The sequence below is a fragment of the Phaethon lepturus genome, unplaced genomic scaffold (genome assembly GCF_000687285.1).
Source record: "Phaethon lepturus isolate BGI_N335 unplaced genomic scaffold, ASM68728v1 scaffold23397, whole genome shotgun sequence".
In the NCBI taxonomy this organism is placed as follows: domain Eukaryota; kingdom Metazoa; phylum Chordata; class Aves; order Phaethontiformes; family Phaethontidae; genus Phaethon; species Phaethon lepturus.
The window spans coordinates 19,195-41,467 of NW_010553390.1; the positions used below are offsets into that span (position 1 = coordinate 19,195).

General features: G+C 45.0%; 1 protein-coding gene across 1 annotated transcript; it reads right to left on the reverse strand.

The window, feature by feature from the left end:
• UBASH3A (ubiquitin associated and SH3 domain containing A) lies at positions 1 to 22,171 on the reverse strand. The gene is given in 15 exon segments (XM_010291523.1): positions 1 to 140; positions 974 to 1,078; positions 1,595 to 1,701; positions 5,300 to 5,444; positions 6,728 to 6,820; positions 7,605 to 7,727; positions 9,115 to 9,173; positions 9,175 to 9,197; positions 11,159 to 11,285; positions 12,157 to 12,365; positions 13,216 to 13,385; positions 14,094 to 14,292; positions 16,781 to 16,967; positions 18,543 to 18,596; positions 22,059 to 22,171. Coding segments are annotated over 15 exon segments (1,854 nt in total).
• Between the last annotated feature and the right edge of the window lie 102 nt (positions 22,172 to 22,273).

Below are 22,273 nucleotides of genomic sequence, written 5' to 3' on the forward strand. Positions count from 1 at the left end.
CTAATCTTCCACGATACCATTCCTCCAGTTAAACGCTGCATTTGCTCCATGAGTTAATGTCTTCACTGGTGGGTTGACCATCTGCCATTTGTTCTCCTCTTTAATCTCTTCACAGAAACACATGCCCAGGGAAGGGATCTAGGAAAGAATTTACCAGCAGAATTACCAGCAGGGTCGTCGCTTTGATGTGAAGGAGACAGAAGCGGGCAGACCCTGAGACTGTTCTGGGAAGAGAGACTGGGACATTTTGCCACTTCTGAAATGAACTAAAACCAGACTGGAGGCCTGTGGGGTGATAGCTGGGCTTGTGTCATCACCCCGCAGCCATACTTGGATCTGATGATCAAAATGTTTTCACTCCCACTTACGCATCGACAGTGGCAGTAAAAATATATCTAAAGACTGAATTCTCTGGTCGGTCATACCAAGGCAGACGGTAAGGAAAACTGGGGTGAAGAATTATGCCACCACAAATAAACAAAAAACGGAGGCGACCAAATCTCAAGCACAGGACCAACTTGTGAAGCTGACAAGAGAACCCTTCCCTTCATTCTGCAGCTGAGCACTGAAGCTGTGAACTTACAGTGACTTGAAAAACATACAGCTTCTTAAAGAGCGAATGTAGCTGCGGGTTACACTCACAACACCATGGGGAGGAGAGGGAAGACTCTTAGCCCCGTTTCTAAAGGAAGGAGGCTAGCTTCAGATGGAGAGGCTTCCAAATGTACCTCTTGCCTGTAGCTGTTACCTGGCATTGACTTTCCAGGGAAGTTGGATGAAAATCTCCAGAGAGTTAGCTGCTAGTCACATACTGTTCACCAGGAGAAAATCCTCCTCTTGATTTCCAGTGCTTTGCTAAAACTACATGAGAAAGCTAATGTCATTGGTATTGGCATGCAGCTACATGCATGTCTCACTGCATTAAGCAGGCTTCTTATTAAAAGTATAATGAAACAAAAAGAAAGCTTCCTGCTGAGTACCAACTGGGCAAAGTCGTTGCTGTCTCTGGCAGGGAGCCCTATCAGAGGTCGGGTGAAAGATGCCAAGGAAGAGCCATGGCCCACAATGAGGATGATACCTGATATACCAAAGGAAGGAAAGAAAAGTAGTAAGGGAGCTGCAGCACTGTCAGGTTACCCGTCAGCAGATGGGTATGAGGCTCTTTCGGGGCTGTTTGTCTTTGCAGACCTCTTTGATAATGTGACAGGGTATATTGTGCTGGTCAGAAAAAGTCTGGTGTTTTGTAGGCATGCAAGCTAGTGAGAGGAAGCATTTGCTAGGAAAAGAAAAAAAAGCTTTCCAGAAAAGTATATTTTCTTATGCTGAGCTACATCTTGATGTAGAAAGACCAAGCAAATAGTATACTCTTGCAATTTAGTACTCTCCTGTTTTCTGTTTAATTTTGCTTTTTCATTTCTATCCCATAAATTACATGTGTTTTTATTTAGTGTAGCCCGGGACAAGGCCTAAGAGTCTACCTTAGGCTCTGTGCAATACCAACAGCTCGTGTTAAATGTGCTTCTGTTGGCAAATCTCTGTCTGTTCCTGTTACTGAAAGTGTCTAACAGAAGATACAAAGATCTGAAACCTTTACCTTTGCTGGGGCAGGCAGTGACGATCTGTTTTATAACCGCAGAACTTCTGCTTACATATTCTTCATAACTTTCCGATGGCACCAGAGAAGAGAGTGGGAAATTACCCCTGACAATAAAATCACAAATATGTGTTAATCTAGATGAATATGGGGACACTGTTAGACCTATTGAATGACTACACCAGAGGGAAGACTTGGTTAAAGGGATATAGGTTTATCTACTGACTTGGCTGATACGCTGCTACCTCAGCTTTCATGGAGCATTAGCTTCTCCCACAGTAATTTCTACTAAATCTTATGGCTAAATCTCATAGCTCATAAAGCACCAGATGCAGGGAAAACCATGATTTAATAAAACTTGTAATTTAGAGTGGGGATTATTTAAAGTAGGATTCCTGCCTAAGAAAAGCTTGTGCTTTGAGCAGTTCTGTCAGCAAGGACCACTGCCCAGGTACGGACTGCAGACTTGCAGAGCAGCTCAGGTCTAGCAATCCCAACTGAGTTCAAACCAAGGTGAGACACTGATGATGTGAATGCTTTCAAGATTTGGCACCTCAGTGCTAGTCTCCTTAATAAACAAAGCGAAACAAAATCAACAACAAACAAGGCATATCTGCGTTAGCTGAACAAATGGATAGTAAAGACTTTCACTCCTAGAGTTAAAAAAAAAAAGTTTCCAAGGACATTAATCACAATGCACCACTCGTAAGTATCTGAGCACTTCTATTTTTCATCTGTTTTTCATGTCATCCTGTTAATCTATCTTCTCCAGGAAGGGGAAGTGTTCACTGCTACAGCTGGCAAATTTGTTAGCTATGTGTGGTGATACAATACAGGGTGTTAATTTTTTTTCTACACAAAACTGCCCCCCTTACCCCAATTTTGTTGCCTCCTTATTCAGTGAATAGGCAGGAGTGAGATTAGATTATTGTATTGGAGTAAGGTATGGTATCACAGTGTACTTTCACAGGTGAGTCCTCGGCACATTATGTCAGCACAAATGGCAGAAGTAGAAAATAGGTGGGAAACTGTGTGAAAAGCTCATGCTGGCTTGTTAATTGTAGCCAATATTAATCTTGGCTAGGTTGGCCAAGTCTATATCGGGGTACTCATAACTAGTCTGCCTTTTCCCAGAGCTGCAATTTTTTAACATATGTTCTCCTGTTGGCACCTTAGCCCTTTCAGTACTAACTGTTATTAACCAGCCATCCTGCAGCAAAACTGAGCATCCCCAGCACTGGCCCAAGTGGTTTCCAGGCTAAATAGCAACAGAAGTGCTTAGCCCAGGCTAGAGTCTTGGTGGGAGTGCTGTGTGCAGCTGTGAGTGCTACAGTGCAAATGAGATGAGGACCAACAAGAGAAAAAAGAGGGGAGCAATGAACAGGGGTCACTGAACCATAGAACAGTTTGGGTTGGAAGGGACCTTTAAAGGCCATCTAGTCCAACCCCCCTGCAATGAGCAGGGACATCTTCAAGCAGATCAGGTTGCTCAGAGCCCCGTCCAACCTGACCTGGAATGTTTCCAGGGATGGGGCAGCTACCACCTCTCTCAACCCGGGACAGGGGTTCACCACCCTCATTGGGAAACATTTCTTCCTTATATCCAGTCTAAATCTCCCCTCTTTTAGTTTAAAACCGTTACGCCTTGTCCTATTGCAACAGGCCCTGCTAAAAAGTCTGTCCCCATCTTTCTTGTAAGCCCCCTTTAAGCACTGGAAGGTTGCAATCAGGTCTCCCCAGAGCCTTCTCTCCTCCAGGCTGAACAACCCCAACTCTCTCAGCCTGTCCTCACAGGAGAGGTGTTCCATCCCCCTGATCATTTCTGTGGCCCTCCTCCAGCAGGTCCATGTCTTTCCTGTGCTGAGGGCTCCAGAGCTGGATGCACTACTCCACTCTGGTGGGTCTCACCAGAGCAGAGTAGAGGGGCAGAGTCATGTCCTTCGACCTGCTGGCCACGCTTCTGCTCCTAGATGCAGCCCAGGACACAGTTGGCCCTCTGGGCTGCGAGCGCACATTGCCAGCTCATGTCCAGCTTTTCATGTCACCCAACCTTAGCTGTCTACAACTCACATGTCTGGCTAGCTCAATGGAGCCAAGTAAGCCCCTTCAGAGGGTGATCATGCTATCTTAAGTGCCTGACATAGCCTATCTAATATGAAAAATCACAGTCTTGGGAGTTGCCGTCTTTCCACCAACAAGAAGGCTGCTAGCTAACCATCACAGTCTGGGTGCCCAACTTGGGATGTTTGCCACTGGGTGCTGTGAACCTCAAGGTGATTTCATCTCCGCACACAATGCGTGGGCAGCAAATGTTTCAGCACGACTCACGTTGTCTCTTAGTGGCACTGGAAACAGAATTTGTGTCAGGTCCACTGCTGACAGGGAATGATCAAGGGACTTAACCTAGTTGAAGACTGTCATTTGGAGTGGGTGAATATGGTAAAACCAGCCCCTGGGACCTGAGGATTTGGAACCCTGCATGTGACAGGAAGAAACAGGCACCATATATGCAAGGTTATAGCTCATACACTCTATTTTTGCCTGGACCTGAGTGAGCTGTGAGGGGTCTGAACCCTGTAGTTTTCTCTGCTTCAGAACTTCCCCTCTGAACTTGCTCTGCATTTTCACCTTTTCCTGTGTGGAAGTTTGAGGCAAATGATTCTGTATGGAAAAAAATAGGGACAACAGTCTGTCCATGGTAACACACACCAGAAACCACTATGACCCTTCATGCAATTTCAAATGAAGACACTTGCTTGGCTGTAAGAAACAAATTAAGACACGAGAAGTTTCCTTCCCCCTTTCTTGTGTATGTAGGAAACCCCAGAGACACTCTCTTTTATTAGCTGAGTAATTTCCTGAATCTGGCTGTGCGCTGCAAACACAGAGCAGCCTGGTTTGTGAGCAAGATGGGGAGCTAGATTGAACTGGAGGCTTATCATTTCCTGCCCTGCTGTGGTTTGCAAGCACTCAGAAAAGGCATCACCCCTCCAAGCTGTGAGGGCCCCAAAAAGTCCTTGCTGAGCACAGTACTGATCTCTGAGCAACTCAGAACAGGACAAGCCCCCTCCCCGACTGAATTTGGCACAAACGTCAATTGTAGTGAAAGGGGTTATCCTGCCTGCCCCCCAAATCAGGACAGCTGGCTCGTGTCGGGCTCACCTCTCCCTCCCCAGACCCTGTGTGGCTCTGCCCTGGGGTGCACGGGGTGGCCCTCTCCTTTCCCTTCCTCTTGTAGCAGAGGGGACAGCGACACAAACAGGGACGTTTCAGGCGAGGAGCTGTGCTCCCTGCCACCTCCCAGCCTGGGCTCATCCTCTGCCTCTGGCTGCCGCCCTGCAGACCCTGCGCACAGGCTTACCGACCTCGTCTAAAGTCACACCTCTCCGTCGCTGAAAACCAGCACGTTATTCACGCTGGTCCCACGCGCACGCGTCAGGTGCGCATCAGACGCGCTCCGTGCGTGCACTTTCCCAAGTGTGCGTGTGTGTCCCTGTGTCAGAGTAGCAAAGACACTTGGCTCTTGGCACAAGATAGCTGACAGCAGCATATCCTGTTTTGGGAACAGGTCATGCAGACTTGAATTTGATTGGAATCACTCGTTTTTTGCAGTGTTCATGATGGTTTATGACAAATAAAAAGGTGAAGAGATACCTCAGGGAAAAGAAAAAATATGGCTTTAGCACCTAGACACAGAGCAATTACCTGTAACTTGTGTCTATTCTGTAAGAGGCCTCTGCCAGTTCTGTCACAGTCATGAAGTCAGGGACTACTCTGCTTGCTTCCCACTTGGTCCATTCAAACAGTCCTGGTTCCACCCTGATTTTGACTTTTTGATCTAATTTAAGCCCTGCAAGAATAAGAAGTAGTTATTAAGAAAAGAAAGGTACACTTGAAGTGTTACATTTGTGCTGTACATTCTACCTTGTTCACTGTAATGTCTTCATTAACGAAAAAGAATTAGTTATTGTTGAACAAAGGATGATCATGTTGATTAAATGAAGCCAACATTATATTCTTGTCTGACTAATGTTAAGGCACTACAAATTATTATGTCGTCATTATTATTATTATTATTATTATTATTATTATTATTATTATTATTATTATTATTATTATTATTATTATTATTATTATTATTATTATTATTGTTATTAATTATTATTATTATTATTATTATTATTTCTGGAGCTCTCTTGTGATGATCTGCAAGATATGGGAAAGAATAGAAGAAAAGACCTCAGTAACGTTGCAATCTGAATAAATTTTAGACTGGAAATGTTTTTAACATTTTTATATAGCGTTTTGCTCAGTGGTCCTCGGTGGGGCAATAAATTGTCCTACAGTATTAGAAATGGAATTCTCTTGTCAAAAAACACATTATTTTGTTGATTATTCCCAAGAGAGGTTACTGAGTGGCACTAGTTCCCAGAAGAAACGCACTCCCATCATGATTCTGATGTAAACAGGATAAAGAACTGTGAACCTCTGACAGAGCTGTTGGGGGGGACAAGAGAGGAAAAAAGAAGAAAAGGAGAGAGAGGGGGAGAAGGAGAAGGAGAGGGAGGGGGAGAAGGAGAAGGAAAGAGGTTCTGTAATGTGAAGGAATTAAGAAAGTTTGCCTTGCAAAGGAATATGCTTTCAGGAAAAGGCTGTCTTCCCTGATTCACAGAATCACCGAATCACTAAGGTTGGAAAGGACCTTCAAGATCATCAAGTCCAACCATTAATCCAGCGCCACCATGTCCCCTAAACCATGTCCTGAAGCGCCACATCCACACTGGAAACTTTTGCTTTTTGGCTGAGAATATGTTCTGGAAGAGGTGGCAGCTGCTAATGTTGGATTCAACCTGATGTGAAACACCTCTGTTTGATATAACATTAGCTTCCATTTTAACTAGTGAGGGCTGGAGTTAACGGGATCATACACTCCAGACCACACACACGGCAGCAGGTTTGTTACTGCCCATGTTACCAGCTAGACAAAACCGTCCTGTCTTCCCTGCTTAAATATAACAACCAATAACCACAAAGTCGTACATCTTCTTAGTCGCTCATCTCAGAGACTTCACAGAAGTTTGACAAAGACATTTCCATTGTGGCAAAAGCAGCTGGCTGGTTTTGCTGCCTTACCCTGCAGTACGTGTTGGGCTGTCTGTATGCATCGGAGTGCGGGTGACGAGTACACGTAGCTGACTGTCACCTCCTGGTCCAGCAGAGCTTCCCCTGGGTGGGAACAGCAAAGTGAGTTGCTCTTTTACAAATCATGACAGATGAGAAACCACTACAAAAAATTCTTTCTGCAAAAAACAGCTTGGAGCTTTTCAGTTTCATTGACATGGGATATATTGACAGTCTTTTTCTATTCATTTTTTCATGCTATCGGCTGACTGATCTCACTAAGTAGCTCATTCTGGTGGCAACTGCAAGTTTAAAATGAGTGTGGGAAAGGTAATTACAGAAGATTCACTCCAAATCTGCAAACAGCAGTTGGGCATTTGTCTGCCTCCATGTATCTGAATCAGCAGAGACAAGCGTTGCGCCAGACTTGCACGGTCGCGGTCGGGCGTGCTTGCTCAGGCAGCAGAAACAACTTCACCTGGCGAGTGAGTTGGGTAAGACTGACCCATACCACCCGGCCACCAGGTACCTGTGATGAGGTGACCACCCTCTGCTGACCACGAAGCTGCTTCCTCTGGCCATTCAGCCAGGCCTGTGTAAGACGCTGGTGCCTTGCAGACACGCAGCAGGGCACAGGTAGCGTTGCAGCTTCTTTCTCTTGACTTTCTTTGCCAGGAGCTGGCAGAATGGCTCTCAGAGGTGAGCAACCAGGCCCGCTCTCTGTTTTACCGTGTAACAAGACCTTGCAGTGGTTGCCCGTAGGGAAGTGTTACCGCAAACGAGCGCTGCGAGGAAGGTTTTCTACTGCAAAGCCAGCGTGAGCTTTTGCAGATGATGAAAGCCTGCTTCCCAAGCCCTTACGTTTACAGTAAGGTATTATCCAGCTTACCTATAAGCCTTGACTGGAAAACACCACAGCAAGATAAAGGAGGGTCGTTTTCAAAATGCTTCACGTTGTCTTGCCGCTTCGGCAGGGTGGAAGGGAAGTTCAGATCTGCTCTGTAGTATTTTCCTGAAATGAGGTGGGACGTTTTGCTGCGCCACAAGGGAGGCAGCAGCTGAACGCACATCTTGGTATAATGGCTTCATTTCTCCTGAATGGTTGGGTGGCTGGTTCTGAAAACTCAGCTCAGAGAGACACCTCGACTGGCAAATGGAACAGGTCGAGGCCCGTTCTCCGGCCACGAGGGCAAGTGATGAAGCACGGCGTCTGCCCAAGGAGGTAGTGTCTCTGCCCTCCACCTCAAACACCCACGCGGTCTGTCCACTGGAGACTGACTGTGGGCTGTGGTCTCCCCAGATCTTGCCTGGAAACCATGTGGATGTGGGGGAGCTGCCATCAGCTGAGACCATGCCGAGGAGACAGCTAACAACTAAGCAGTTTGGGGGATCATGGGGCAGTGCCTGCACTCAGATGCCTGCAGGATTATTTTAGTACTACAGACATAGTCTGTGTCTCACTGATGAAACAAACACGGTGATGGCTATTACCTTAAAGAGGTCACATTTTAAGGTCACATTTAACACTGGCTTGGGAAATCACCTGACCTAACGAAAGAGCACCTCTTCTGCAAACTCTGAAGGAGCAAATGGTGGGGAGAAGAGAGAGGACAGGAAATCATGAGAACCCAGCTTCGTGGGGCTCCAGTGAAACAGATATCAATATTCTTTTAAACAACATTTACGCTGAAGAAAAATGAAACCAATGAATTGATTATGCAGCCAGCCACAAGAAGGTACCACTCTCATTATCTAGTATGAATTTCGCACACTTCCTATAGGAGATCTCCAGCATAACAAAGGAGACTTTCAGCATAAAACTCTCCTTTCTGAACTCCCACCTTCTTGTTCCCCTCCTTCCTCCTGAGAGATATTTCCCTCTTCTGGGTCAGTTTTCTTCGCCTCAAAACATACTTTTTTTGAGGGAGAGGGCCAAGAACTTCAGCTTTTAATTTAGGTCATGCTGACATCTCACTTCCACCATGGTTTGCTCTTGCTCTTCTTCCCCAGGTTTGACTAGTGACGTACTGTGGCTCCGATCAGCGGACCAAGATCCTGACTCAAGGGCGGAAAGGTGAAAGGGTCTGACAACCACCACCTTGTGTCACGAGCAGTAGAGATTTTGTGTTTTGTACATCTGTCAGTGAGACACACATCTGTCAGCATCACAAGAGCTTTGCTTGTTCTGCAGAGTTTATCCAACACAAACATGAAGGACTTTAGGACATGATGAACTGGTTACGTGCAGGTCAAAGCAGTGCTGTGTCTGACTTGCAATGTTACTCACGCTTGTGTCAGTGTTTACATTTACATGTAGGAGGCTGAATCCCTTGTACCCATTACTGGGGTTAATTGGTTTTGGTTCTGATTTGCTAAGATCCTCCCATTATCATACTCACCATCTGCAGTCAAGCACTGTTGAAGCCAAGATTTGCCAAAGACCTGATCAACTCTTTCACACGCCTCTTCGCAGGGTGGCATTCTGAGACAGCTGTGTAAAAAGGGTTTTTCATTACGATATTATATATAACCTGCATGAAAAGTCTGGATTCCTGGATGCTGACTGGTGGAGGAAGGAACAGCAGATCTGTCCTAGGAGGTTTATAACAAGCATGGGGCAGGGGTGGGGAGAGAAAGGAGCTTCTATAATAGATGCCTATCTTTAGGACAATAGTAAGATTGAATGGCTCTCCACTGGAGGCAAATGAAAGAGAACCCTGGCCTTAATGGGCTAGAGATTAGATTTTAATTCTGTGTTTACACTAGTGAAAGGTAGTGCTGATAACAGATCTTTTAATTCCAGTGTGGGAAGGAATTATAATTTTAATATAAATCATATGGTTGATATAAGCAAAAGAGGAAAACTAGCTAAGATTTAAGTGGTAGTTTTCTTTTCTACATCAGGACTAACATCAAGCTTATCCTTCTTTTCCTATTGAAAACACTACTTTTACATTTTCATAACTGTGTGGCCAAGTCAACAGTGAACCCAGATCATCTCTGAGGCCACTTTTTTACTCAGACTGCATGGAATTACGAATAAGTTCTAAGTAGTTTGGGGTTAGTATACAATGCACATTAAATACAGATGAGAAGATAAGAAGGAACAGGTCAAAGGCTTTAAAACTTTTTCATCAGTAATCTGTCACAGCGTTACTGCTGCAGCACTGATGTTAGTGATGTGTATCTTCAGCAGCAGAGAAGGAAATTCTTAAGAAGTGGTATGAGATTTATATTCATGTATTCTGCTAAACACTGTTGCATTTCTGCCATGAAACACAAATCAACCGCCACAAGATCAGGGTTTAAAACTAAGGTTTTGTGGTCTTACTCTTCTGCTTGGGAGGAACCCAGAGGCTGGGGAAACTCTAGACTGGAGATGTGCACATCTGCAAAATGTGCTCCTCAGGCCAAGTGGTGGCTCTACCACAGATCTGAGATAGATAAGAGAGGCCAGTGGAAGGACGTGTGACTCCTGGAGAAGTTTCTGCCTTAGAGTGGTACACACAGCATCCTGGGACACCCCAGGGTGGAAGTTCCCTCAAGGTGCCCTCAAGTTTCTTTGATGTTAACAGAAATGAACGTGGGGTTATCTCCCAACACAGTGAGAAGAGAGGGCATGGGGCCAGCAAGCCCAAAAGGGTTTCTGCAGCACGTCAGCGTGCCGGAAAAGACCCTTTTGGCATCCCTGACAGTCAAAGCCAAAAAGGCAGTGCAGGTGCAAATGTGCTGTAGGTAAAAAACCAGAGTCCTTATTTGTTTTGCTCTTCCTACTGGAAGACCAGTGGAAAACCTGGGGAAAAAATGATACATGTTGATTTTGAAACTGGGACAAAAATGTAATCCCATCAGTGCTGCTAACCTTTCCAGCTATCTGTTCTCTTGCTGCAGTTCTATGCAGTGATTTGTATTAGCTATGTATCTAAAAATACCAAAGAAAATGAAACATTTAAATGTGCTAAGATCTGGGACCGTGTAAGCCGCCAAGGTGACATCCATAGGATCTAGACATAAAAGTTAACAATGAACAACGAACCTAATTCTGCTCTAGTTACTCTGCTACGAACCCATATGAAAGTCAGGGGAAGTTGTGCCTGCATCCCACTTGTCAGACTTGTTGCTATAGCTCTTCACGGCTTGCCCAGTAAGGCTGTGCACAGAGAAACCTGAGCAGAGAACTCACATGTTGTGCTATTATGACAGGAATCAAGAGTTTTATGAAAGAAGGCAAGAGTAATATACATGTGTTACAAAATATTTATGAGATATTATATCATATGGCATGAGCGTGTGAGTGTGTGTATATATATATGTGCATTACAACATAACATGAAAATGTGAGGGAGAAAAAGGAAGATATTATTACATTTACTAAATACTTTTAATTGACAGTATATCTGCACGAGCACCTGGCAAAGATAAGAAATGGAGAAAAACAATTACCTGAAGAGAAAGTACATTGGTTACACTCCTTGACATTCTAGGATTATGGACTTCTCCATTCAGCTTTACATTAGATTCATTTTGATTTTGGGTGAAGAATCTCGAAGCTGTTCCAAAAACATATTCCCTGTAGAAAAAGCAGAAGCAACACACACACAAACATATGGGTGCACACACAAATAAAAGGGATTTTTAAGTCATGCTTTTGTCTACAGACACTTGTAAGTCTGGATTCGTATTGCATTCAATATTTTTTGCACACTTGCAATCCAATTCATCACCTTGTTCTTGATTTAGAATCTGTCCAGTAAAAATGAGGTTAAACTAATATGAACTGACGGCATGGATTGGGTGTAACCCTGCTAAAGTGTGCTTTTCAAACAGGAAATACTACCTGGTTGTCTCCTCTCTGCCTCTGAGGACTCAACAAGAAGTGCACCTACACCTCCCTGCTTAGAAAAATCAGCTCTAATCTACAAGCAGCACCCGCGGCGCTGTCAGCTGCAGAGCAAAGTGCCGGAAGCCAGAGAGATGCCTGCTGATAGAGGGTAAATCAACAAGATGAGGGTGGGCTTAAGGTGGTGGAGTAAACTGCGTGTAGTTTCAAGTTAACTTTGCAAGCTCTTGAAATGAAAAAAGAGAAAGAAGAAAGCGGTGAGCCAGGCGGATGGCTCAGCCTGCCCGGCAGAACGTGGTCTTTCAAAATTCATTAGGATGTTCAGGTGATTCAAGAGCAAACAGGGCTCACCCATTGAGCAGCTGAACTACTGAACTCCGTGTGTCTGTGGGTGTGTGTCCTACATCTTTTCTTCCAGAAGTCTCAGCATCCCACCCAGAGCCCCCTCTCCTCTGCCCAGGCTGCCTCCAGCTCCCGCCCGGGAGCTCGCAGCTCGCAGCAAGGAGGAACGCTCCCACGGCTCCCCAGCAGGAAGGGCGGCTGACATAAAGCAAGCAACCCTCGCGAAACCCCAGCACCTGTGGAGACAACCGCGACTTGCCTGTGCTTAACCCACGTGTCTGACTCGTTTGCCCTCTCAGTGTAGTTTTCGGGAAGAAAACCCCTACAGCCGGTCCGGTGTGAGGTCCCGATCACCCAGCCTTCGCTCACGTCGGACTGCTGTGTCGGGTCAACGTAGATGAAGTCCCCGGTGTTGATCATCAGTTCGTCAATGTTTTGGGGCTTGTACTGGAAGAGAGCCCTCAGCCTCTGGGGGAAACAGGCAGCGGGGTCAGGCTGCTGCCCGGGAAAAGATTCAGGGCACGCTTGCCCAACTCCCTACGGGACATGGTGGCCAGTACTGTTTTCCACTCTGCAACTTGCTCTTTACTGGTGCTTTGGCAGAGAAAAAGGAAGACAATACCGCATTTGCAGCATGTGTAAAAATAGGCACTTGGTTTTCATAATTTTTTTTCCCTGTAACAAGTACAGACTTATTTGAAAGCAAACGTAGAAAAAGTGTTATCAGCTATTTTTGTGACTACTTGTAGCTCTCCTGAGTGTGACCAAAATCCAATATGACACTTGTGACAAAGCAATATACTGATCTGACTAAAAAATCTTGATATAATTTAAATTTGGAAAGGAGATCTGGAAAAATGTTGACTGTTTTAGCTAAGAGTCTCTTAAGCAGAAAATCATCAATGAGAACTGTGCCCTGCTCGCTGATATTTAAACTGTGCAGTTTTCATCATGGCTGGAACAATCAAAGGAACTAATTTTTCTTAGTGGAATTTTACTACAAAGCTGTGATCTGACAAATCCTAGCAAATATTCAAGGATCATAATTTCCTGTCTCTTTTATTTTCTCATGTCATGGTAAGATTATTTTTTTTGCTGGTGTTTGGAATTAGACCTTGCTGACATGCAGGTACCATAAAGGTATCTTCTACTGATTCAAGAGTAGTTTTTCAACCCAAAGAGGTCTTTGAAACAACCATGCTTTTTGAAACACTGTACTGTGCATGGACTGATTTGCTTAATGAACAAAAAGGTAAGATGACTGTAGCAAAGAGTCTGACCATGGGCTCAGGAAATTAAATAAACCTGATGACAGTACCTGGTAGTGCACAAAACGTATGTCCCGTGAATAGAGAGCAGCCACCCACTGGCAGGACTCCCCTGGGTTAATGCATTTGGCCAATTGTTCCAAAGTCTTCTGGTGGTGAGGATAAAACTTGTGAGCCAAGGTAAGGTGGAGCTGCTTTAGGCAGGGCTTCACATGGCAATCTAGGATGGAAATAATCACGTCACAACATAGAAGTGAAGGTCATTTGAGTTCTTTTTCTTGTTTTATCCTAGATGCTTTTCATGATGCAGGAAATATCATAGTAATTAGTAGTAGAGTAGATCATAGTTTTACTGAATAACTGTTTTGCAGAATGTCATGGTTTTAACCACACCAAAATAATTCACAAATCTGGACAGGATTTGCTCCCTGTCTTCAGCCGGGAGAAAAAAAACCAAACAGGGTTTGAATTCCTCTCCCAGTCTGAGATGTATTGAACTTGTTTCTACCAGAAAAAGCTGTTCTGGGGCTATCTGCCTTCAGTCTCCACTGGTGATGTAGTTTCCCTTGGATGTCACTGGAGTGGGAATTAGGACCTATTTTTCAGGGATGCAGCTGGGCCATTAGGCTGGGCTTGCAGCACCATGGGGATGGAAGTCTGGGAATAGGGAGTATTAGATCCCTGCCCATTTTAGATGTCCCAATCAACCACCTATAAAGTTAGAGAGCCAACCATATCAGCTTCTAGATAAAAGCACTGTGTCTTCAAAGTCTGAAACATACTCCCATAGCCATGTTGTTTTCAGATCTGTAGGAGGAAAGGGTGCTTTCTGGTGGTAAAACATGAGCTAAGCTCCCCCGGAGACACAGAATCATGCCTAAGCATTTGTGCTACAACTCACCCGTTTTCCCTCTGATGTTGGTCCTACCTGCCAGGGCTGAAGCCTCTGACGAGAACGCCACAGCGAACTCTTTGAGGATATTTGCATGGTTGTCACCAATGAAGAAGCCAAGGTAGCTGGCGGATGAATGTAGTGATAGGGAAATGGATGGTGGAAAGCACTGAGAAAAGCTGTCACCGACTCGCTTTAAGGTGTCATACAATAATTCCACTTTCTGGTCTTCACACTGAAAGAAAACAGAGGAGGAACATGCTTCACCCACCAGCTCAACAGCCACTATTGTAGCCTGTCTCATACAGCAACACCAGAAAACAAGGCGGGTATTAGACTTCCTGAGAAAGGCAACACACCTGCGAACTTGCCTGAAACTTCTGGTATTAAAATAATTAATATTGGGCGGTTTGGTCAGTGCAGTATCCCAGTGCTATAATAGGAGGTGGAGCCTCTGCCAGGAGGTGTACCTGGCCTGGGTAGGAAAGAGCCAAAAGATTTTACTATCCGAGAGGTGTGCAGTAACCTATCTGAAATGAGGCAGGGATCATGATTTCCCTCTTCAATTCTAAGTATTTTTTGTGTTATTTTTAATCCACCAGTCCTTAGCTGAAATCGCTCCTGTTAAAACTTCAAGATCTCAGATGTTGAGCAATATACATAGCAAAATTCACGGGGCATCTTTGTTATTGTGAGCTTTAATACTCTAATCACGGCAAATTAAAGGAATGTAGAGAGCCATGCTTCCACAGAAAGTGGCAATTAATTTAAAAAGTGGGGAGGCGAAGATGGAATTTGTGCCATCCAGCCAAAGACAGAAACATTAATGATGCTCCATCTCCTTGCGGCTTTATTCTCCTCAGCAGAGCCATTTGCACCATTTAGCCTTCACAGTGGGTCAAGCTGCTGAAGGGGACGAGCAAGAAGAGAAGAAAGGAGCTATGAAGAACCACCTCCTCCTGCTTAGATCGTCTTTCTTTCTAGAGCATTTCTCGGGCCACCAGCCCACCTCCCGGCGAGGCTGAGGCGTGGCGAGGAGGGGTGCATTGAGGGGCACTGGGCAGACGGGGCTGTGTGGGGATGGGGACGGGTGGGATCCTGCACCAGGGCAAGTGCCGCGCAGCAGGATCCTCCGGGGCCAGCAAGCCCGCGAGCTGCGCGAGACGTGGGGAGTCAGGACACAGGAGAGGGCTGGATGGGGAGAAGGAGGTGGCAGCCAGGTCAGCCGGTCTTGCTTTCTGCCGGTGGGGCACCCAGCTCAGCTCTTGCTGGCAGCCGAGGAGCAGAGAACAGCACCACATTTATCCCTAGAAATATGCTACCAGAAATGGGGCTGAGGTGTGCGAGGTGAGGGTTGCAATTCGGTCAACTCTTCCAGGAGTGGACCCAAAACCCCCCCCCAAAAACCAAAAAGCAACACACACAACAGAAAAACACCACCACCGAAAAACCACCCACAAAAACACCACACAGGACAAAACCAGACCGCAAAACATTCTAGTGCTTGGGATTTGAGGTGTTGTCCCACACAGCTCCCACACCCACGCCTGCACTTGACACCTTTCAAGAGCATGGCATTCGTTATTAATTAATGATTTTTGTTCTGTATAATTGTGATTAATGGCCACAGAGTCCTGTTCGATATTTTGCAACAAAATACTCATTTTCACTGTCTATACTTAGTAGCGTGGTTTAGCATGAAAGTGTGATTAACAGAATAATTTTTGTCCATCTGCTTTAGCTCATTTCTGTGTCAGCACTTCTCAGCTGCAGCTGATGTTCATGTGCTGCACCATCAACATGTGGAAACTGGGTTCCAGGTGGCTCCAGAGTTTTTCCAGACCAGTGACTCTTAGCTGGGCTTTGCTGGTAACTGGCACATTCACCTATGCAGGAGAAGCAGGTCTGCTGGGAGGTTCTCTAGAGGGTTACCCAGCATTCAGAAGGCCACCTAGGAGGACAGTACTATCTTCAGAACCAGAAAACGGCCCACCAGAAGTCCAGATCAAGAGCCTAACTTCCATGTTAAATTATTGACAAAGTGACTCAGTTGCACTGCTGGACTCCAGTTCAGCTGCCCTCGCTCCTTCCATCCCTGTGCATTCTGCTTCTTTCTTTTTCACAACATCCAAGCCTCAACAGAAAGGATAAAGACTGGGACATGCCACCATCAGAATGACCTTTTGGCTGGGGCTCTCTGGAGGAGGCAGGGGTTTCCCTGAGATTCCCATAGCCATAATACCAAAGTTGTCCACGTGCTACAACAACGTAGTCACTGCTGCACAGTTGGCTGAAGGCAGCCACTGCTGCCCTGGGTGGGCAGGTTTGACATCCTAGGTGGATGCAGCGATGGGCAGGGTCTCTCCAGCCTGCCGATAGCTGCACGTGGGAAGCAGTGCTTCCTGCTGCGCAGCCTGGACTGCGCACGGTTGCTCTAGATGGATGCTAGACACATGTCACTCAGCTACCCCAAAACATCTTACTGGCCCCAGTGTCCTATTTTTAGGTATGCTGAGGCCTAAGGTGGGTAGCTAAAGCAGGTGCTGGGAAGAAAGCCCACGGTGCCTATGGAGGGGCTGAGCACTCAAATATTAAGCAAACATGCCTGGACCTAGGTCATGTTAATTTGATCACCAAGGAGAAGTTCTGGTGTCAGACTACTGCAGGTGGCCCTCTTTCACCAGCAGTTGATATTTGACCCTTGCAAGTCTTTTGTGCCTTACTGTGAAGAAGTCACAGAGAGTGATGTGTGGAAAAATCTCGTGGGCTCTGTTTTTCCCGCACTGGCGCTTGCTCTCCTTCCAAAATTCTTGCAGGTGGTTATGCAAACGGCCGGTGGGACACAAGTAGAGAGCATATTCCTGAGGGATTGGGTCATCCAAAGAGGGATCATTGCAGTGCGCATGCAACCTGAAATCAAGAGCATATCAGAGAGAGTAAGTGTGTGCACCGCTTACTTTTGTTTCCTGTGGTTGAAGGCATCCATAGTAGAGACCAGAAAAAGAAAATACAAGGTTGTTATTTTCTTACAAATGAAAAGCTGAAAAAAAGACTTCTTACAAATTTTCTGTCTGAGGTACTAACTAATGCAGATTTTTTTTCTGCTTATTTTTTGTGTACTTTGCATTTTATTATATGCCTTCACTTCTTTCAATGTCTGAAAATGAAAGACAATAAAAAAGATTTTTTTAGGGTTTTTTGTTTGGTTCCCCCCCCCCCCTTTTTCATGACTGGAAACAGAGGATTGGAAGAGGAAAAAGTCGATGGGTAGAAAATGTTGAAGAATCACAAAATGAAAACTAACTGAATATTTAAAAAATACTCAAAAAGCGCTAGCCTTTTTATTGTGAAAGCAAACAAGACAAATCAGAAAATGCACAAGCAAAAAGCAGAAGCTCGTATCCCTTGTGATGATATCCTTCACCTTGTTCTTCATGTGCTGTATGTTCGGCTGCACAGCTGTTAGTTTGGGAGTGAATGTTGGAAAGCGTGGTAGCATCCCTGACAATAAATTATTTGGGAAGAACATGCCATTCTCAAATGTCTCCTCTGGCTTTTCATTAAAAAAAAAAAAAGAAAAACCAAAGCAATGAAACCAAGCAAAAAAACCCCAAACCCAAAACAAAAGCCGGAAGAAAGTGTAAGGAAAGACTGGATTTAATGTGAAGGTGCATTAAAGCAAAAAAAATCAATTATCAGCATATGAATAATATATGAATACTCTGTGAGAGTCTTGGCACAGAAGAAAAAATTTTGTAGGGATCAAGACTAACAAGGGATTTTGACTCTGGTGATACCTCCCTCTGACCTGTTTTGCCTTCAGCCAGTGCCATTTAACCCCACGTTGTTACTGCACGTGTTTGTAATTGCAGCCACAGGTTTACAGGTATTTTCCCTGTTTCCTTCCTTCTGTCCGTCGGGATGGAGAGCCCAGGTTCCCCGCTCGGGCCCTGTGCCTGCTGCCCTTTGGTGCACCAAAGGTGTGAACGCTGTGCCGAGGCAGGGAGGACATTTACCCCGCGGGTGCCTCCGAGCACCTTCCCGGACGTGCCCCGGTGCGTGCCCACAATTCTGGCTCGGGGTGCAGGAACCCCCTCCAGAGGCAGTGAGCAGACCTCAGTGGCCATGGCCATAAATACGCAGGAAGGTTAAAACCGAGCGGTGTCTGCTCAGAGCACCCGGTCCCGTGAACTGACTAACATCACTTTGGGAAAAGTAGCTGCTTCTGCCCACGGCTGCCCTTTTCTGCCCAGCGTTTTTTGGTTTTCCCCAGACCTTCTGCAAATAACGTCGCCTCCCAAAATAAGTACAAATACAATCATTTCTTTCTCTATGTGAACTAAACTAAAAAGAAAAAACCCAACCCTCAGATGCAGGGTTTTTGAAGGCGGCTAACTTCAAATTCTGTGACAGAATCAGCACATGAACAAGAATTTTTAGCCAGGTTTGATGCAAAAGCACTCCTTAGAAATGACAGATACTTACCATTTTGCAGCATCTTCTATTGTCTTTTGTCCAGTAGCAGCCAAGGCTTTTTGCCTAGGAAAAAACCAAAAATGGATTCATCAGAATAACAGAAAGAAAACTCCTAGAAAGTAAAGAATGGATATGTTGTGGTCACCAAGTCTATTTTCTGGCACAGCCAGGACCTTTAACGACTAGGTTATTCCCAGCAAATGTTAACGTTCTTGAAGCCCTCTAGATATTTTTTTTCACTGCAGGTCTTTAATTCCATTTTTTAACTCTGCAAATCTTTAATTCCTTGAAGACTGGTAACCTGTCCTCCCCGCAGGATGTCGTCCTTCGTGTTCAGGAGGTGTTTCCTTAGCAGCCCTACTGACTATATGGATTTCCCTAGGGTTGGGTAAACCGTCCAACCAGGCACTGTAAGAGCAGGGTTTGCTCGGTTTGTAGGATAATGTTCTGGTTCAAGATGCCAGGCCCAAGCCCATACATATACATAAACAAAGCAAAACATGCTTATATTGGGGTTTGAAAATCTGGACTGAGGATCTCCCATAGGCCAGCAGAGAGCCAGATCTAAGCCACCAGTTCAGTCCAAGATGAGGGACAATATCTCACGTTTCCTTCTGTTAATGCAACTGTCATTCTCTGGGATTGTATTTGGTTTGTGTTTTCTTTTCTCACTAGAGCTTTCAAAATGCCAACTATGCGCTTCACATGAACCAGTCTTTGTGCCTAAACGCTAGGTGACAGGTGAAGGATTCCAGTGTTTAAGTAACACTTGCACCCATGAACCCCATTTCCAGCCCTAAACTCACCTACAAACTCCTCAGAAGAGACATGAAGGGGAAGTAGAGACAGTGGACATGGAGGAAAACATGCTAAATCACTTGGCATCTCTCATCTCTTCCCTTTTCTCTTGAGGCCATCCTTTCTGGCCACTGGATCCTGAGGGCACTGATTCATTTAGTCTCCTCATGTCTTTATCCTCCATCGATCCCTGTGACACCTGGGCACACACCAGCAGTGCAGTGAGCGCATGAAGCAGCAGGACTCAGGTTTGCTCTTGGTGTGTCCTCCTAACCTTCTGACTGCTCTCCAGCAAAAATGACATACGGGCTTTTAAAAAACATTTAAATGTACATGTGTGTGCAGCCATGCCTGGCTCTTTAGTGGATGAGGGCTAACGTCAATCCGTCCACTCAAGATTTACCTTCTACCTTTCTTCTCTGTAAAATGAATCAAGTACCACGGCTAAAGCAATGCAGACCCATGAGCTAGCTGTGCTGAAACTAGCCCGTGTCCTCTGTGACTGAATACTGCACATTTTCTTTCCACTCCTCTGCTGGCTCCCCCTTCATCACCTCAAACACAAGCAACCCGTGTTTCTGTCGTTCTCCCCATGCAGCCCTTCCTGCGTGTCCTGTTGAAATGTCAAAAAAAAAATGCCTGCCGCCGCTCGGCCAACGATGCCAGACTTTGTCAGCCACTCGTTACACCTCAAGTGAGTGTTTTACTGCTTCATGCCATGCTGCTCCTCCCACTCGGAGAGGAGCTTTGTGCAAACAGCCCTGAAGCCAAATGGAGCTTGACTTCAGCTTTTCTTTACCATAGGACCTGCAAAACCTTAAACGTAACAAGACAAGTGAGACCTGAGGCCGTGGACTGTCAAGCTGCTCAGTGCTATCTCCTTGCTCCCTTGTGCTTCTCGCTGTGCCTGTTCCCACCTTTTGTCTCATCATATACGTCGGCTGTAGGATGCTTCCCGGCATCCTAAGGGTTTGTAGAGCCCTTAGTGTCAGGAGAGCGTTAGGCTGTGACTGGACATGCTGTGCTTCCAAGATGAGCAGCGAAGATTGAAAGATAATGCATACAATAAATTCTGTATATACCAATTTCTCTCAGATGCAGAGCAGGTATAAACCATTGAAAATCTGTATTAAAAATAGTGTCTTTACAGCGAGAATAAACTGGCTCTTCCCTAAAGCAGAAACTGCTGACACAGTTCAGTTCTGTGTAAGCACCAGGGGAGGCCCATTTTGCTAGACTTGATCCTCACATATTTGTTTTTTGTTCTTTGGGGAAATGCTGCTTTGGCATGCTGGTGCTGCATTACAAAAGATTTTGTAATATTTCCACACAGCCTCGTTTTTCTCAGGCCGGGACATCTCAAAAGAACAACTTTTCAGTACTTTCATTTATGGTTCAATCCAGGAACTACAGTGACAGCTAAAAAGTTTTATAAAAACGTAACCAAAATTTTGAAGGTCTTAAAGTCAATAAAAGCAAATAAATTAAAAAATAAAGTGCTCTTGGACATTTTTTCTTTTTATGTTGATTTGCATAGTACTACTGCCAATACTTCTTGATTTTGACCTGGGAAGCACAAAGCCACCTTAGTAACAGCAGAAAGTGTTTTGAGGGGATTTGAAGAGCATCATATACAGGACAAAAAATTCAAAAATTAGCCATTACTTTGGGGTGACCGAATTTGTGGTATTACTAGAAAAATGATGAGCCAGGTTTTCTGCTGCATGGCTAAAATTCCACTGTGCATATCTGGGGACAAGGGACCCATGGTTTCCTTGTAAGCTCTGTCCATTGTGTCTAAAGTTAATCCACTAAACACAGCTGTTCCTAAAAAACCAACACAGCACTTACAAACGGAACCTTTTCAACTTGCTTAATTTTCAGTCAAAAGCTGCTCTCCTTTCTAAAATATTTTTATGAGGGGTTCTTTGATAATAAAATAAAATAAAAAGATTTATTTTTTTAAACGGTTTGATCCAAAGTGTTCATATTTGCCCCTTAGAATTTGGAAAATCCTCCTCAAAATGTCCCTGTCCAGCCAGATTGATGTTTGGGGGATGATTGACCACCATGTTTCTTTTTTATTAACTTGGTTAACTGCCACCAGTTCATCTCTCATCCATTGGGGTTGCCAAGAATACTGCCTCATTCTTTATTGTTACATTTTCCAGGTAGGGCATGATTTTGGAACAAGATCCTGATTCAAGACAGAAAGAAAAATTGACATGCTTATGTGGCATCTTGTTAAGGAAAGTTTACTCTTTTAAAACAGTTTCCAGTGATAAAATCCAGCAGGAGATCTTTTCCAGCCCTGAAAAAAACTTTGGTTAGAAGTTACATCCACATTTAACTCCCTTATAATAACAGTGATAAGCAGAAAAAATGAAAGACCATATATCCCAAGAGCAAACTATGGACATCAACTTCTTAGCTCATTGGGAAGCCTCGCAATCTGAAGATGCAGAAGGGCGTGTGTCTTCAGATACACACGGTATTTATAAAAAGGGATACAGAGCAGGTTGTTTTCGCAATACGAGCAGTACACGCTGCTCTACAAGAAATTCCACGCAAGACAGGTCTGATGCCTGTACGGGGACATCACTCCCAGGAAGCAGCGCGCTCTCTTGATGAAAAAAGCAAGGTGCCTGCTGCCAGAGCCTTATGAGAAATACCTTTTATATCTTAAATACCTTGTACTGTGCAAAGGCAGCTGAACACGTTACTCACGCGATATGAGCCGGGAATCCTTTGGCGAGGAGAGACTCGAGGAGTACAGAGGTGCTTTTGCTCCTGTGCTTGTTGGACACCTTTGCGTACAGCTGTGTCTCAGCCACCGCCATCTCTGCTCTTCCCTTGGCCGTGTGCTGAGTGCTGACAGAATTGGGAGGTGGGAGGAGGGTGCAAGAGAGGGAGGGAGTAAGAAAATGAGAAAGAGGGAAAGA